We start from the raw sequence: 16,404 nt of genomic DNA, 5'->3' as shown, positions 1-16,404 counted from the left end.
ACCTCCAACCTTTACATCCCCCACAAGACCTTCTCTGTTAACAAACAGTAGGTCCAGTAGGGCACTTCCTCTAGTTGGTTCCTTCACCAGCTGTGTTAGGAAGTTGTCTTCCACACACTCCAGGAACCTCCATGACTGTTCCCTCTCTGCTGCGTAGTATTTCCAGCAGACATCTGGGAAGTTGAAGTCCCCCACAAGAACAAGGGCAGATGATCGTGAGACTTCTGCCAGCTGCTTATAGAATACTTCATCGGTTTCTACATCCTGATTAGGGGGTCTATAACAAACTCCCATCACTATGTCTGCCTTATTGGCCTTCCCCTTAATTCTTATCCATACACACTCAACACTGTCATTCACACTATTAAGTTCCAGACATTCAAAACTGCCCCTAACATAGAGGGCCACCCCACCACCTCTCCTTCCTTGCCTATCCCTTCTGAAAAGTTGGTAGCCATCGATTACAGCACTCCACTTGTGTGTGTCCTCCCACCACGTTTCTGTGACAGCAACTATATCATAGTTTCGTTGCTGTACAATGGCCTCCAGCTCCTCCTGTTTATTCCCCATGCTGCATGCATTAGTATAGATGCACTTCAGCTGGGCTAATTGTCCGGCCACTTTCTTGGGGGGACAAGCCCTAATTCGCACCTGATCATGCTCGGACACTACTGTAGTTACCAAATTATCACTACCCCTCATGTCTTTGCTGCCACACAATTCACCATCCGCCACCATCACTGAGACAGGCTGCAAGACCACCTTGCTAACACTTTTACCCAGAAGCACTGGTACGCTGCTCCCAGGCACCACTTTTGTAATCCTGGTTTCATCCCCGTCCCCCTTCAAACCTAGTTTAAAGCCCTATAAATGAGCCCTGCTAATTCTTGTCCCAGGATCTTTCTTCCCCTTCGGGTTAGGCTTCCCCCACCTGTTGCCAGTGTGCCTGGTTTCCTGTAGATCAGCCCATGATCAAAAAAGCCAAAGTCCTGCCGGATGCACCAGTCTCGGAGCCAGGAGTTAATTTCCTGGCTCCTCCTATTTATCCCCTCGTCAACCCCTGCAACTGGTGGGATAGAGGAGAACAATATTTGTGCTCCCGATCCCTTAACCAGCTGTCCCAGGGCCCTAAAGTCATTCTTCATTGCCCTTCGACTTCTGGTACCTACCTCATCACCACCTACCTGAAATATCAGTAGTGGGTAGTAATCTGATGTCTTAACCAGGGAAGGGAGTTTTCTCTGTATGTCCTTAATTCTGGCCCCAGGGAGGCAGCTAACTTCCCTGTGGGACAGGTCTGGTCTACAGATAGGGCCCTCTGTTCCCATCAGAAGGGAGTCATCTACTACAATTACCTTCCTTTCTTTCTTGGTTGAGGAAGTCCTGAGGCGTGGGGGTGAGTGCCCAGCACCGGGCATCTCACTGGATGGATCATCCTTTCCATCCTCAATTGCCTGGTCCTCGATTTCCAAAGCCCTGTACCTATTATGCAAGGGTAATTGGGATGGTGAGGGGCTGTGAGGGGTTTTGCTTGCCTCTCCGAGGAGGGATCTGACTCCACTCCCCCTTATCTCTTGAGTTCTCTCCTTCTGCCTGGTGACAGGAGGGAAGGGGATCATCCACTTCTGATAGAGCCTCTTCCTGCTGCCTTTGCCTCAGGGTATGGCTCCACCAATCTACTTCATTTTCACAGTCTCTGATACTTCTTAACCTTTCTACCTCTTCCAATTTAACCAATTGCTGTTTATTTAAAAAGTTAGAAAAATATATATAAGCAGCAGCTTTTCACAAGACACTATAACAAACATGATATGGAGGAAAGATCTAGTCTGAAGTATTATGAGTCTCTGAATACCAGCCAAGCCATTCACAGCACAGGACCTTCAAATTTTCCTGAAGTTTAAAGATTTTATTTTATACACATTCTATCAAGGAAGACAGAATCTGAACCCAACTGCATTCTTTCACTATTATCCTATTAAATGTTCAGTTGTGCATTGTCCTGAGAAAAATGTTAGAATTTTATACAGAGATCAGGTGAAAAGGAATAGAATAGAATAGAATAGAATAGAATAGAATAGAATAGAATAGAATAGAAATAGAATAGAAATAGAATAGAAATAGAATAGAAATAGAATAGAAATAGAATAGAATAGAAAGTAGAAAAAAAATGTAAGGGAAAAAGGCCATTGTCCATAATGCCATCCTAGCCAGAATATTGTCTGAATGATTTGTGGCATCTGCATTCTTGAGAAAGAACTATACTATCAAGAAAAATCCCAAAAAATATTCCTCTGTACCAAGTTCCATGCAAAAGTCATGGAACAGCTGGCCCAAGTATTCACACACACAAGAAAACAATCAAGCAAGTTTTCTTTTCATGACCATTTTTCTTGGAAAAGCAGACAACCATGTACAATCTAGAACTGTACTTTCTTGGTCAGCAAACCCCCAAAAACATGTGAAGAGCTTTATTAAAGAAGTGCTTCAGACAGCATCCTTGCTATCTGTTGCTGCAGCAAGTGGTTCTAAACATTGCCTGCAGTTTCTTTGGGGTTTTTTTTGCAAAATTACTTTGTTTTTTTTTAAACCCAGAATGCTGATCTTCTAAAGAATGCTTCAAATAATAGCCTGCGCCTACAGTGTCTTGAATAAGTCTTGATGTTATGAGGTCAGCATCTTTTCATCATGGGCAGCATACAAATGGATACAGTGAGGATCTAAATGTTAAAGCCACATCCAAGAGTAAGAAAAGGAGGAGGTGATCTGGGATGGCATTTCAATACTTAAAAATTATTACTACATTACAAAGTGTTTTTTCGTTTACCAGAATTCATACGCCATGTGTCTACTGGCACAAATCCCTGCCAGAGGCAGTAATTTTTCTATTACTCTCATTAATTCTCAAACAAATTCTACTGGTAATTAAATCTTATGTAAAAAGAAAAATGTCGCTCTTCTACTGTGCTATACAGAGAACACAAATAATGTCTTGGATAACAACCACAGAATCACAGAATGGTCAGGGTTGGAAGGGACCTCTGGAGATCATCTAGTCCAACCCCCCTGCCACAGCAGGGTCACCTACAACAGGTTGCACAGGACAGCGTCCAGGCGGGTTTTGAATGTCTCCAGAGTGGGAGACTCCACAACCTCTCTGGGCAGCCTGTTCCAGTGCTCCACTACCCTCAAAGTAAAGAAGTTCCTCCTCATGTTAAGATGGAACTTCCTATGTTCAAGCTTGTGCCCATTACCCCTCATCCTATCAATGGGCACCACTGAAAAAAGACTCCTCCCATCCCTCTGGCATCCTCCCTTTAAGTATTTGAAAGCATGAATAAGATCCCCCCTCATTCTTCTTTTCTCTAGACTAAACAGACCCAAGTTCCTCAGCCTTTCCTCATATGAAAGATGTTCTAATCCCCTAATCATCTTTGTAGCCCTTTGCTGGACCCTCTCCAGCAGATCCCTGTCTTTCTTGAACTGGGGAGCCCAGAACTGGACGCAGTACTCCAGGTGCGGGCTCACCAGGGCAGAGTAGATGGGGAGGATGACCTCCCTCAACCTGCTGGCCACACTCTTTTTGATGCACCCCAGGATGCCATTGGCCCTCTTGGCCGCCAGGGCACATTGCTGGCTCATGGTCATCCTGTTGTCCACCAGGACTCCCAGGTCCATTTTCACAGAGCTGCTCTCCAGGAGGTCAGCCCCCAACCTGTACTGATGCGTGGGGTTATTCCTCCCCAGATGCAGTACCCTACATTTACCCTTGTTGAATTTCATTAGGTTCCTCTCTGCCCAACTCTCCAGCCTGTCCAGGTCATGCTGTAAAGCAGCACAGCCTTCTGGCGTGTCAGCCACTCCTCCCAGTTTAGTGTCATCAGCAAACTTGCTGATGGTACACTCCATCCCTTCATCCAGATCATCGATGAATATATTGAACAGGACTGGACCCAGTACTGACCCTTGAGGGACACCACTTGTTACTGACCTCCAACTAGACTCGGCACCACTAACCACAACCCTCTGAGCTCTATCTGTCAGCCAGTTCTCAATCCACCCCACTGTCCATTCATCTAGCCCGCACTTCCTAAGCTTGCACATGAGGATGATGTGGGAGACAGTGTCGAAAGCCTTACCAAAGTCAAGGTAGACAACATCCACTGCCCTCCCCTCATCCACCCATCTAGTCACTTCATCATAGAATGCTATCAGATTAGTCAGACATGACTTCCCCTTAGTGAATCCATGTTGACTACTTCTGATAACCTTCTTTTCATCCAGGTGCTTTGAGATGATACCCAGCACAAGCTGTTCCATCATCTTTCCAGGGATGGAGGTGAGGCTGACCGGCCTGTAGTTTCCCGGGTCATCCTTCTTGTCCTTTTTGAAGACTGGAGTGACATTAGCTATCCTCCAGTCCTCAGGCACCTCACCTGTCCTCCAGGACCTTTCAAAGATGATGGAGAGCGGCCCACTTCCCCCAGCTCCCTCAGCACTCGAGGGTGCATCCCATCAGGCCCCATGGATTTGTGAATATCCAGTTTATCTAACTGATCTCTAACTTGCTCCTCGTCAACCAAAGGAAAGTCTTGCTCCCTCCAGACTTTCTCTGTTACCTGCAAAGTCTGGGTTTCCCGAGGACTGGCCTGAACAGTGAAGACAGAAGCGAAGAATGCATTTAGCAACTCCGCCTTAGATTAAAGTCCGCCTTAAATGCATTTAGCAACTCCGCCAACCACATCAGATTTACTCAATTTGGGTACCTTTACTAAAATAACAAAGTCCATTAATCACTCTTTTGTGGAAGCCCCCACTCATTTGTCTTCCAACTATAAAATTTCAGTTTTTCCAGAACTCTATGTCATATATGTGCTTCAAACTCTCCCTCCAAGTTATTACTATTCAAAATTCCTCTGCTAAAAAAAAGGAAGTCAAGAAAATTACATCAAAACCAGTGCTCAAATAATTTATTGTTAAGGAAGAACATAGTTTTACAAGGGTAAAGTGAATGTACTTGGAAAATTACAATCTCTGTTGTACCTTTAAATCCAAGAAAGCAACTCCTAATGAACAGGTTCACTAGAACTTGGATGGAATGATTTTCAGTTGGGAAATGTTACTTTTTAAAAAACAAAACATTTGGCAAAATTGTTTCCATTTGGTTTAAAATTTCTTTTCAGAGAAATATATTCTGATGGTATCTAATGGTTATGTTTTGACATTTTTGGAACAGAATGCTTTAGTTGTCTTTCCAAAATATTTTATATATGGAAATACTTCAATACTGTCACACCCAAAGTCTGACAATCGAAAACCATGTTCTTATGCCTCTAGATTTTCCCTCTTCACATTTCCCATCCTAATCAGCAGATTGAGCACTATCCAGAGCTCTTAAAATACTGACATGCCTATTCAAGCATACATAATTCTCATAGAGTAAGGCAATATACATAAAAGACCCTAAAGTAACATAATAGCAAAATATCTGCATGTATGTGGTTACCGAAATAATGGGCAAAATTTAACTCCCCCCAAAAAGAGATATTAATAAGGTCAACCACAAATCTGTGGGAATGCTCTACAAAATTGACTTGCAAATGCATAGTGACCATTTGCCCATGATTTTGGGTGATGCAGCTGCCAGGCCAAAACAAGTGTCTGCAACAGCACAGGATGGAAACTACTCTGCACTCTGGGCTCAAGAACACCACAGCTGCTTTCAGCCCTGACTTTTTTTTATACTTTTCAAGTAGATTACAGAGATAGCCACGTACCCATCATTAACTCAAAAACTCCCAAAGTTTATTGTCACTCAGATCACAGCCAGGAATTACATAGAGAGAAGGAAAAATAAGTTACCCACTTTCTGTGCACAGCCAAGGAGATATGGATATTGTAAAGCTGCAGTTCAGTCACCTTACTCTTATAAAGAAGTCAGACAGATCTGCTGCTGAGAACCAACAATTTTATTTTTTTCCTGCGTTTTTTATCTCAGCTACAAACTACCACTTCGGACAAAATACAGTACTTCCAATAACATGGCGTGTCTCTATTTTCTCATTATTGTTTCAGAATATTTTTTTTAAAGAAAATAAAATCACCATTTTGTCTTTTTTCTTCCCTAACACACAGAAACATGATAGCAAGAGCTGACAGTCTGCTGGCAGATCTTGTCAATCACAAACTTCATTGAGAGAGCCAGCGAGAAAAAGGCTTATTCTGCTTGCATAACCATCACATGTAAAATTTTAATGTGGTTGTTAAGTTACCTGAGTGATAAAAGTGCAAGAAGAACCAGTGACCAGATTCTATATACCAGGGACTAAAAGCAAAAGTAAGACTTTACAATTAAAGTGACCAAATAAGCTATGTTGGGAGGAAGAGAAAGAAACCCATGGTGTGAATTATGTTGTCAAAAGAGTTGTTGTAACAGGCTCTTAGAAGCTTTATACCTCCTTGAAGAACAGGTCATTATGCAAAACATGTCAACTCAACCTATACTTGTGCAAAAATCCAGCCTCTCTTGTAAATGCTCTGAACTGGCAGATGTGTGCACCTGACTGTTCCCACAGCCTGCTCCTTCCCTGGTTCGAGGAACCATTGAGACAGGCACCATGCAGAAGCAGACAGCCTGAATTGCTATGGCAGTAACTACTTACTCCTGGACATCCTCTTTCCTACAGTATGAGAAGACACCTTCTCAGCAGCTCCCCTCCTTTACATGGGCTCATTTGGCATGGCCAAAAGCCTTTGATGAAATCCAAGAGCATAAACCCCTCAGACCACAGCCCATGAGCAGAAAGCCATTGCAGCCTGGCAAGTTGACCAACTTTGATCAGCTCTTAGCAGCCCTCTTTCCCAAAGGAATGGACTATAGGCTAGACTGACATCCAAAGCAACACAAGAAAAGCGAGTCTATTTAATGGACAAAATGAAATTTCATCTAAGGACAATGATTTTATGTCATATAACCACCCATCCAAGTTTCTACATCAGGTACGTTGCAAGAGAACCCACAAAAGTCCTATATATTGAATTAAGTTGCAACATGTAAGAAAGCTTCCAGGTCCTATACGTAAGAACAGGATCAAGGAACAACAGCAGTATACTGATTGTGCATTCATGCTCCACCAAAAGTCCACCTCACGCCGAGTGACACAAGGCAATAAATGCCTAGATGCAGCATCAGTGCCCAGCTCCAAGGAGGAATAAAAAAGTTTGCATTCATTCTCAAACAACTAATAACTCTCAAACAACTCTGACACTACAGATGCAATAAAATGAGCTTGTAAGAAAAACACAAACATCTGGAAGACAGATAAAAACAAAGAAGGCAGAAAGCAGAGGTAGGATTTAATACAGACTTGAAACGATTGTTCATGTTGCTTCTTAAAAAATAAAGAATTGGAATTCCATCTGGGAAATGAGAGGATGAACATGGGTGTTTTTTTTTAATATCTTGGGTTAAATTTATGTTCAAAGAGTATCCTACAGCAGTTTCACATCTTTCTCCAGAGCACAGTATCTAAGAATTTTGCCATTAAGCATGCATAAAAATTAAAATAACAAAGAGTATGCCAATATAATGTCACAGTTACCCTTAGCCTAAAAAGTTGAGAAACAATGAGAAATGGTGCATTGCTAAACCAAACCTCTTGTCCAAATGTTCAAGGATGGCTCTTTGTTTATTTCTGTGTTTAATCAGGAGTCACATAACAGCAGCTGGCATCCGACATAGTTTCTCTTTCTATTTTCCTATTTGCAAAAAGCAGACTAAATCTTGCATACACAGCAATGATCATCAGTTTAATATTTTCTTAAACACAGATCAGCTTATTTTTTTATGTATATCAGTAAGAGTTACCGCCTCTACACATACAGAATACCTGGCCATCCGTGCCAAATTAAATGACACCGACTAAGAATTTTTTTTTTTCAGATCCATCTGGACTTATGGGAGTAGCAACTCATTGCCACAAAGAAAAAAAATAAGGAAGCATTTTATTTTAGTGATTATCATTGTTCTTTACTCTGATTTTAGGCATGCAGAAGACCTCAAACTGTAGAAATGTAAGTTCTAACGTTAAAACTGCCTCACCAAAATTCTGCATTAAATTCAGATATTAAGCTTAGTGAAAAAACACAGGAATCAAACTTTTTTTTCAGAAGAACAGTTTTAATGCCAAAAGACTAAACACAACTTAAGAACATGCTCTGCCCTGTATAGTGGAATCCTGAATTTTTACTTCCTATAGTTTCATTCAAAACAAGAAAGCTGCATTTATCATAAGTACCTTGAGATTTTTAAAATGAAGATTTTCTACGTTTTGATAAAACCTTTCAGAGAAAGGCTAAACAAAATTCATATGAAGTTTAACAAAGAGAAGTACATGGCCCTCCACCTGGGAGGACGTAAAAAAGAACCCAGCACCGGCTAGGATCTGCGTGGCTGGGGAGCAGCCTTGCCAAAAGAGACCTGGGGGTTCTGGTGGACAACAAGATGAACATGAATCAGCAGTGTGCCACTGCAGCAACCAAGGCAAGTTGCATCCTGGGCTGCATCCCCGGGGGCATTACTAGCAGAGGGAGAGACATGATCATCCCACTCTACTCAGCGCTTGTCAGGCTGTACCTGGAATACTGTAACCAGTTCTGGTCCCCACAATTCAAGAAAGATGCGGACAGACTGCGGAGGTCCAAAGGAAGGCCACAAAGATGATTAAAGGGCTGGAGAACCTGCCCTACAAAGAAAGACTGAAAGAGTTAGGTTTCTTCTACCTGAAGAAGAGGAGGCTCGGTGGGGATCTCGTAACAGTTTTCCAGTACTTAAAGGGCAGCTACAAAGAGGACAGAGGCTCTCTCTTCACAAGGCATCACATGGAGGGGACAAGGGGCAATGAGTACAAGTTGCACAGGGAAAGGTTTCATCTGAACGTAAGAAATTTTTTACGCTGAGAACAATTGGTCACTGGAACAACCTCCGCAGGGATGTGGTAGAGTCCTGATCACTGTAGAATTTCAAGATGTGACTGTACAGGGCGCTAGATAATCTCACTTCGGCTATCTTTCCCACGAAAGGTTAGACCAGGTGATCTTTGGAAGTCACTTCTAACCTGGGCTGTTCTATGAATCTCTAAAATCAGATCTACAACTGTGTCATTCAAAGCAGGAAAAGCAATTGGCACTGAAAAAAAACAGTATAACTTGTTTGGCTCAGTTTTGTTCTTATGTTAGCAGAGATTTGCAAAAATCAGATTTACTAGTTTTAAAATCTTGAAAGACATGTCTCAGATGAAACTGCATGCATTCAATTAACTTGTTTCCAATGCAAAACCTGTTCTGACAAATTTTCTTCCCTGATTCTTCTATATTCTGGGTAGTTTTATTAATTAATCAAATAATATTGCACACTGTAGTAGAAAAATCAAACTCCATTAAAATGTAATCTACAGAGACAAGAAAAAATACATCTATAAATAAAAATGTAACATCCACTAGTTAACAGAGAAGATAATGGATAATGGAAATAAATATACAATAAATCAAGAAATACCTTAAAAAAACATAAAGAAATTATTTGCAGAAAAAACCCAACAGAGAGACTTGAAGCTTCTGACATTGCTCATAACTACAAGAAGCTAAAGAATTAGAAAGGAGAAACATGTCATATGATATTTTCCAGAATGTATTAGTCAGTGTTAGTATCCTTATAAGCCAAGGAAGACTGGGGACCTGAAAATCATAGTCACGTTGGTTAGCTAGAACATCTGGAGCTTATCCAAGCCAACCTCTCACTTGAAATAGGCCTACTCACAACAAGGTCAGGTCAGCCGTGGTGCTGTTCAGTTAAACTTGTCATGAAAACCTTCAAAAATTGACATGTCAAAATCTCTTGGGGCAACCTGTTCTAGTCCTGTACTACCCTCCTAGAGAAAACCCTCTTCCACTAGATTCCCATGCATTTTGACCACTGAGCTTCCATCATGTTAAACAAACAAGAAACTTTAAAGTTCAAATTATCCTCACCTGCAACTAGATGTGTTTTAACAGCTTTCACAAATTTATAAATTTTTTCTGTACCAAAAGAGAGACACCACATAAAGCCATTATTTAAATCACAAATGAAATTCTATTTAGAAATTATCCCTTACATCAATTTAGTTGAGACTGTAATCTGACACATTATAAACTGTCAGAGGATCTACTTTTTGTCAACCAAGCAGAAAAAAACAGTACACCTTTTTGACTCAAAACCTAACATCTTCCCTCTTTGCATATTGATCTTCCTCCAGTACAAATCACTCTCCCTTCCTCAGACTGTCTGCATGGTTAATAGGGCAGACATGAAATTACTTACAGGCTACTAAACTCTCTCTCCTTGCTGTTAAAACCTGGCCTACACATCTGGGCCTCCAAACACTCCATAATGTTTACTGCAGGACTCTGGAGATGCTCCTGTGTGTTGTTATTCTGAAGGCTGTCAGTGGTGACCTCAGCTACTTTAAAACATGAACATTATTCTTCAGAGTTATGGCACTAAAAGTTCTTTTGGGTGGTAGAAGAAAATTTGGTACTACCAGATGACATATAGAATATACTTACTAGGAAAGTCACAAATAAAACATATTGAATTTTCCATGAATTTTCCATATGTACACATTTAAGAGAAAAAGCACAGCAAGCAAATAAGGAGACAATAACCAGCTGATCATACTCCAGACATACACTTACAAATACGCATTGTTTGCAATAATAAAATATTCTGAAATTCTCTAACTGAAGTAATGAATCAATAAGATTAATCTTTAATATTTTCTACTTTGCTACAAGTTGGTTCTTTACAAAGTCATTAGGCTTACTCCAGGGTATTGCCGTATCACATTACAGCAGCCCTGAGGACACGGCAGGACTGCTTATCTTGGTACGGGAGAAACCAGTGGGGTGTCCATTTTAGCTATGGGTGCAGCATAAACACCAAGGCAGAACTGTTGTTGTGATCCCAGCAGATCTCTACATATAATAGCTGCAGATTGTTTCTTGCTAAAAACTGCTATTGCTTTTAGTGCCCACAAATGTGTATACACTGCAAGATTTCATACAGTTGCTGATTTTATAGTATCTAAGGACAAGCCCATCAAAAACTGAGATCTTTCCTTCAAGGAAAAGGAGAACTTGCACTATGATATGGTGTAAAAAAAAAAAAAGATCAGATAACCAAGGTAAACATGTATCTTATGATTTCTATCCTTTAAAATTTGCTAGTATAGAAACACTAAAAGAAAGAGAATGAAAAGTGTTACATTGTGTTAGGCAGAAAAACTCATTGGTGCACCTATTGTGTGACAGTTAGCCTTGCCTTTGAGCTGCATGCCAAAATTTCCATATAGTCAACACCAGCCAGGTACCTACATCATTTTTGGGGGACCTGGGGAGTGGGGCTGGGCTCTGGGCATGGTTTGTAGAGAAGAGACGACAACAATTTCCCAAGTCCCCTGTGCTCCATCAGCAAGGGACTGGGCAGAGGGGTGGTCCACATGCGGTCTGTGAGGCTAGTACCACTAATTACTGGTGCAGCCACTGTGAGGTGATGCTGGCTTGCTTCCTCCTACTACTGTGGACTCAGCTTCTTCACTGATCACCTCCCAGCACAAACCCATTGCTGAATACATGCTGTGGCCCAGACGGGAGCTACATTCAACTGTTCACCAACTGCACATCTCACGGGCCTCAAGCCATCCCCATTAAATACAAACCTCTCTTCATTAGCCAAAATAATGGCAAGCTGGGATATTCACAACAGCGAAGAGCAGGGGGAAACATTGATAGCAGGGGAACTAAAGAAGGAGGAGGGGAACATGATGCACACACACACTGCTGCATGGAGTTAGCAATGAAGGTTCATTAGCTCCAGCTCAGTTTCAGCCCTACAGCCTTTCTTCTCAGGGCACTCCCTGACACGTGAGGTTTGGGGAATACTTATGCCTTGAAGAGTGCAGAGCTCACCACGGTTATGCAAGTTCAAAGGCTTCTGTTCACAATTCCTGCCAGGCTGCAGATGATTCACAGCAAAGGTAGCTCACGTGTCTCTGCCCGACGTTCAACTGAACGGTAAAGTGAATAAACTACCAGTGGGTAATACAATTTGCCAGTGCTGGTGGGGAGTACCCCCCGCGAACACAGCAGATATCTAATGGAGACCAGGCCTATGTCTGTCACAGGCAGGCAGTCAGGCATACCCTTTGCCAAAAAACGGGGCATGCCTTTCGCCAACAGGGAGAGAAGGCAGCCAGCCACGCAGCACGGCATCCTGCGCGGCGGGACGAGTGAACCCTGCTCCCTCATCGCAGGCAGCACCTCATGCTTGGGCACAGCGCATGGCGCCAGGGTTTGGCTGGGGAACCAGCCTCCTCCAGCACAACCAGGGCTGAAACCCTGCCCCCGGCTCTCCCCACAGCCAGAAGAAGGGCAACAACCCAGACCAGACATGAGCTGTCCTGTCCCTTCCTCTTACACCAGGGAGGGCCCATAACCTGGTGCTTTCGAGGCAGCCCAGGGCCGAGCACAGATACCGGGGGCTGACCAGGGACCCTGCGCCCTGAGGCCGGTCCCCGTCCCCGTCCCGGTCCCGGTCCAGGCCCAGGCCGGCCACCGCGGCCGGGCCCCCCGCTTTCGCTCCCTCCCCCAGGGGCCGCCTCGGCCTGGGCGGCCGCCCGCTCCCCCGCGGGGTCCCCCGAAGGTCACAGCTCCCCTGCGCCCGCCAGAAACGAGCCCTTACTCGGCCCCTGCCCAGCTCCAAACACCACCGGCATTCTCCCCTCCTCCTCCCCCCTGTTACCCCCACGCATTCGCGGGGAGAAGCGGGTCCGGGCCCGCTGCCCGTCCCCGGAGCACACCTGTAGTTGTAGCCGCCGAAGCGCTGGCTCTCCCGCAGCAGGGCTCGGTAGAGCCGCAGCACCTGGGCCCGGCTGGACGCTGCCATGTTGCCGACACCAGGCGGGTCCTGCCGCGGCGAGGCCCCTTTCCCCGCCCGCGGCGCCCGGGGCCGCGCCGGTCCCCGGAGCCGCCTCCCGCGCCGGCCTCTCTGCGCGCCTCCGCGGCGAGCGGGCAGGGGCGGGGGCAGCCGCGGCGGCGGCAGGAGCGGGGACGCGCGGCCGGGCGGTGAGTGGCGGATCGGTGAGACAGCGGCCGCGGCTCGGCCCGGGCCCAGCGCAAGGCCCGGAGCGAGGCCGCGGCCTGAAGGCTCTTCCCGGGCTGAGGCAGCCCCGAGGGGCGGCGGGCGCCTTTCCGTGCGGAGGGCTCGGGGCGGGAGCTAGGCCCGGCGGGTCGGCTCTGACCGGCGCCGCGGGTGCAGGTGGTGCCGCGGGTGCAGGTGGCTCCGCCGCGGTGTTCCTGCCCGCAGCCTCGGCCTGCCCTGAGGGCGCTATCGCCGCTTCCCCGCCAGGGCTCCGCTCGGCCTCGGTCGGTGCGGCCGTGAACGTGCAGAGCGGAGGCGGAGCGGGGGAGAGGAAGGCCCAAGTGTTGGGGAAAGGGAAACCAGCGTTCATGCAAACTGGTCGGTGGTGGCGGTGTGCTGGTGTGTTTTGTGGGTGTGTTGCACGGGGAGGTGGGCGCTGGCGAGGGGGGGGTGGTTGGTGTAGGGCCTGGAAAGGAGCAACAGGTAGAGTGTGTTTGGTGATGGCGGTCGCAGCCCCTATCTAAGTCTGCGGTGCGGGTTCACCTGTGGCAGCCGACCTGAGGTGCCACGGTGATGTGTGAGTTGTTCCTCTCTCAATATCCTCATTTAAGATGAATTCTGTTATTTAAACCAACCTGACCTGTGTAGTTAGATTTCAGGTACTGGTTAAGTTAAGCAGGGAGTCTCTGAAGGAGGTTAGCTAGGATGTCTTTGCCTCTGTGCTTTTATTTTCAATGGGAAACCTCCATTTATTATTTTTCTTAGTCTATCCACAGCCCTGAGAAATAACTATGTGTTCATCAGTGCCCTCCCCTGTTCCTTGTTTGCGCAGGTTTTCAGAAGGTGAATAACAGTTGAACTCTGGGAGAATTTAACACATAGGCCCGTGTGTGTTGAAACTGGCCTTGAAGAGGGCAGTCCCCAGGTAGGATTTTGTGTATACAATGCCTATGTATCGTACAGCCCATACAACAGCAGATTATCTGAACCATTTAAAAAGTAGGTTCTGCCTGTTTATTTGCTAAATTTTGGATTTTCTTCTTCTCGGCTGTGAGGCTGGGGCGCTTTTGCTACCTAAGCTTCTCTTTTATTGTTTATACCAGAGGCCTCCTAATGTTTTTGTTGCTGGAAACTTACCTAGCATCCTCTTATGCTGAAAGTTTTGCCACTTAAAGATAAACTTGACTATGAAACTTACAGATATGATGCCCCGGCTGTATTTAATACTGATTTTTAAATATTATCAATAATATAATTTATTTATAATCATTACATGGCTCCTACAGAAGGTGTGTTCTGTATATAGTAGATGTTTATATGCATTCTACATGTCTCTGGCAAAAGCGCTTCAACTGCTGCTGCTAATTAAACTCATATTTTATTGTATATGCACTTCGAGTATTATTATTTGTCTCAGTTGTACATGAGATGCAATTGACAGTTTATTGAATAGAACTAAAATAGTTCTATGCTTCTCTGTGTAAATAATATAGACACGCATGGAGTTATCTCAAATTCATCTTTGCAAGTATGTTATATTTTAGCCACCCTTTTAGGCTTCTGGAAACTGAGAATTTCCATACATAGCAAATTTCTTGGATATTCTCGTTATCAAAATCAAAACTAAAAATGTTAGAGGAAACGTTGCATTTTTGTAGAAAAATGTAAGCCACTGAGACACTGTGATAAGCAGCATGCTTTTGAGGCCTTCCCTTGTAGGTTACAAAACAATGTGTTTTGGCCTAGCCTTTGGCATTCAGGAAACCCAAACAGGAAAACATAAAGCAAGCGTGTTCTTTAGTTGTCTGTGGGACCAACCAAATTCTTCTTGTAGCCCAGGCCATATTGTTGACACGGATTGCTGTGCAAGAACTGTAGTCTGTCTGAGGTTCTGGTGCTCCCCCATCTTTCTAGCTGTTGGCGGCTAGGGTGCTTAATACGTGTTGAAGCAGAACTCTTGCTTTGTGTCTGCAGATGTATCATCTTCCCTGAAAATAACAGTGGCAGCTGTGCCCTTTTTTTGACTGTGGGCTTTGGACAGTTGAAGAGATACAAGTCTGTCATGCACAGAGCAAAACCTAGCTTTGGGAGTTTATCAAAGTTAGGTCACATCATTCTGTAGATGAGTGTGGTGATTATTACATCTAATTTTACAACAGCCCTCTTTGTTATTGTGAGAGATAAAGTTTTGATGCTGCAGTCTTCAGCTCAAAAGATGAGAGAGTAGTTGGTAAGAAAGGCCCAGGTGCTAATCCTGTTCCTAAATCTCCCTGACAGTTTTTGTGATTTTTTTTTTTTTCTAATTTTTTTTTTTTGATAACCATCATTTTGTCTTAAAGAAGCATGGAAACCTGATATGTTTAGAACAAGCAATGAACACCTGCAGTGTACTATCAAATGTAAAATAAACATACCAAAGGAAAAAAAAAAGGATTTTCTCTTGTCTCCCTTTCCTGGCTTGATATTTATTACACTCAAGGAGGGAAGAACAATTTTTAGCAGAAACTCCTTGTGTTTGTACAGTTGCATTGGTGCTGTTGACTGAAAAAAAATAATTATTTTCTTTTGTATTTTATTACTGTGTTTTCTTGGAAGCAATGGATTATGGCCTCAGAAGTCCTGTCATTCCGCAGTAAGCAGGCATTGCCTCTGCTGTGACTGGGGTACACGTGTTTCTGTTAACCTTCAGTGTAGGTGCATCACTGGAAGCCTGCAGAGAATTTGAAGGACAGACACAACAGACACAGCCCAAATGACCACTGTTGTGTCCTGTGGCACCAGAGCCTATGTACGGGGAAGCTGTAATGATCATTTCATTAACTGCCTCCTCCTTCCCTTGGGGTAATCCACACCTGAATTTAATCTAGACACCAAACCAGAACCAATCAAGACATGGAAGGATGATTTTTTTTTTTTTTTACCCCCAAACTTCTCTGGTTTAAAACTGAGTGCTGTTTTATTGTTACATTTTTTGGGGATGGGGCCAGAGATCTGTTTTCCTTAATTGCAGTGATACATATAATCGTTGTTGAAGGGAGTTGGTTCTTGTCCATTTGTACACAAGTCTTTGCATTTGGTATTTAGTTTGAGGAAGGCAGGTGGCCTGTGTCTTTTTGCATCTCTTGGGATAAGTAAGCACTTTGATATGATGGTATCAGTATCTGGAATAGTTAATAACATTTTAAATATGTTGCTGCTCAGAAAAAAAAAAGGGGGGAAGGGGGGCA

General features: G+C 44.1%; 2 protein-coding genes across 5 annotated transcripts in view; one reads left to right on the top strand and one right to left on the bottom strand.

The window, feature by feature from the left end:
- Window positions 1–13,072, bottom strand: part of LYRM4 (LYR motif containing 4) — a 99,808-nt gene extending 86,736 nt beyond the window's left edge. For all 4 annotated transcript variants that reach the window (XR_014270567.1, XR_014270568.1, XM_082499479.1 and 1 more), the window contains exon 1: window positions 12,897–13,072. Coding sequence is in view for 2 of the 4 variants with exons in the window: in XM_082499479.1 (XP_082355605.1) it covers window positions 12,897–12,982 (86 nt within the window). In the remaining 2 variants the exon portion in view is untranslated. The remainder of the gene's footprint in view (window positions 1–12,896) is intronic.
- Window positions 13,073–13,116: 44 nt separating this feature from the next.
- The window catches only part of FARS2 (phenylalanyl-tRNA synthetase 2, mitochondrial), a 256,771-nt gene continuing 253,483 nt past the window's right edge, over window positions 13,117–16,404 (top strand). Inside the window, exons 1-2 of the mRNA XM_082498981.1 lie at window positions 13,117–13,161; window positions 14,010–14,102. The gene's annotated coding sequence lies outside the window, so the exon portion shown is untranslated. The remainder of the gene's footprint in view (window positions 13,162–14,009; window positions 14,103–16,404) is intronic.

This window comes from Vanellus vanellus (assembly GCF_965231255.1).
Source record: "Vanellus vanellus genome assembly, chromosome: 2".
NCBI lineage: Eukaryota > Metazoa > Chordata > Aves > Charadriiformes > Charadriidae > Vanellus > Vanellus vanellus.
Note: the sequence above shows the minus strand (reverse complement) of the source record. Positions and strands in the feature narration are given on the sequence as shown.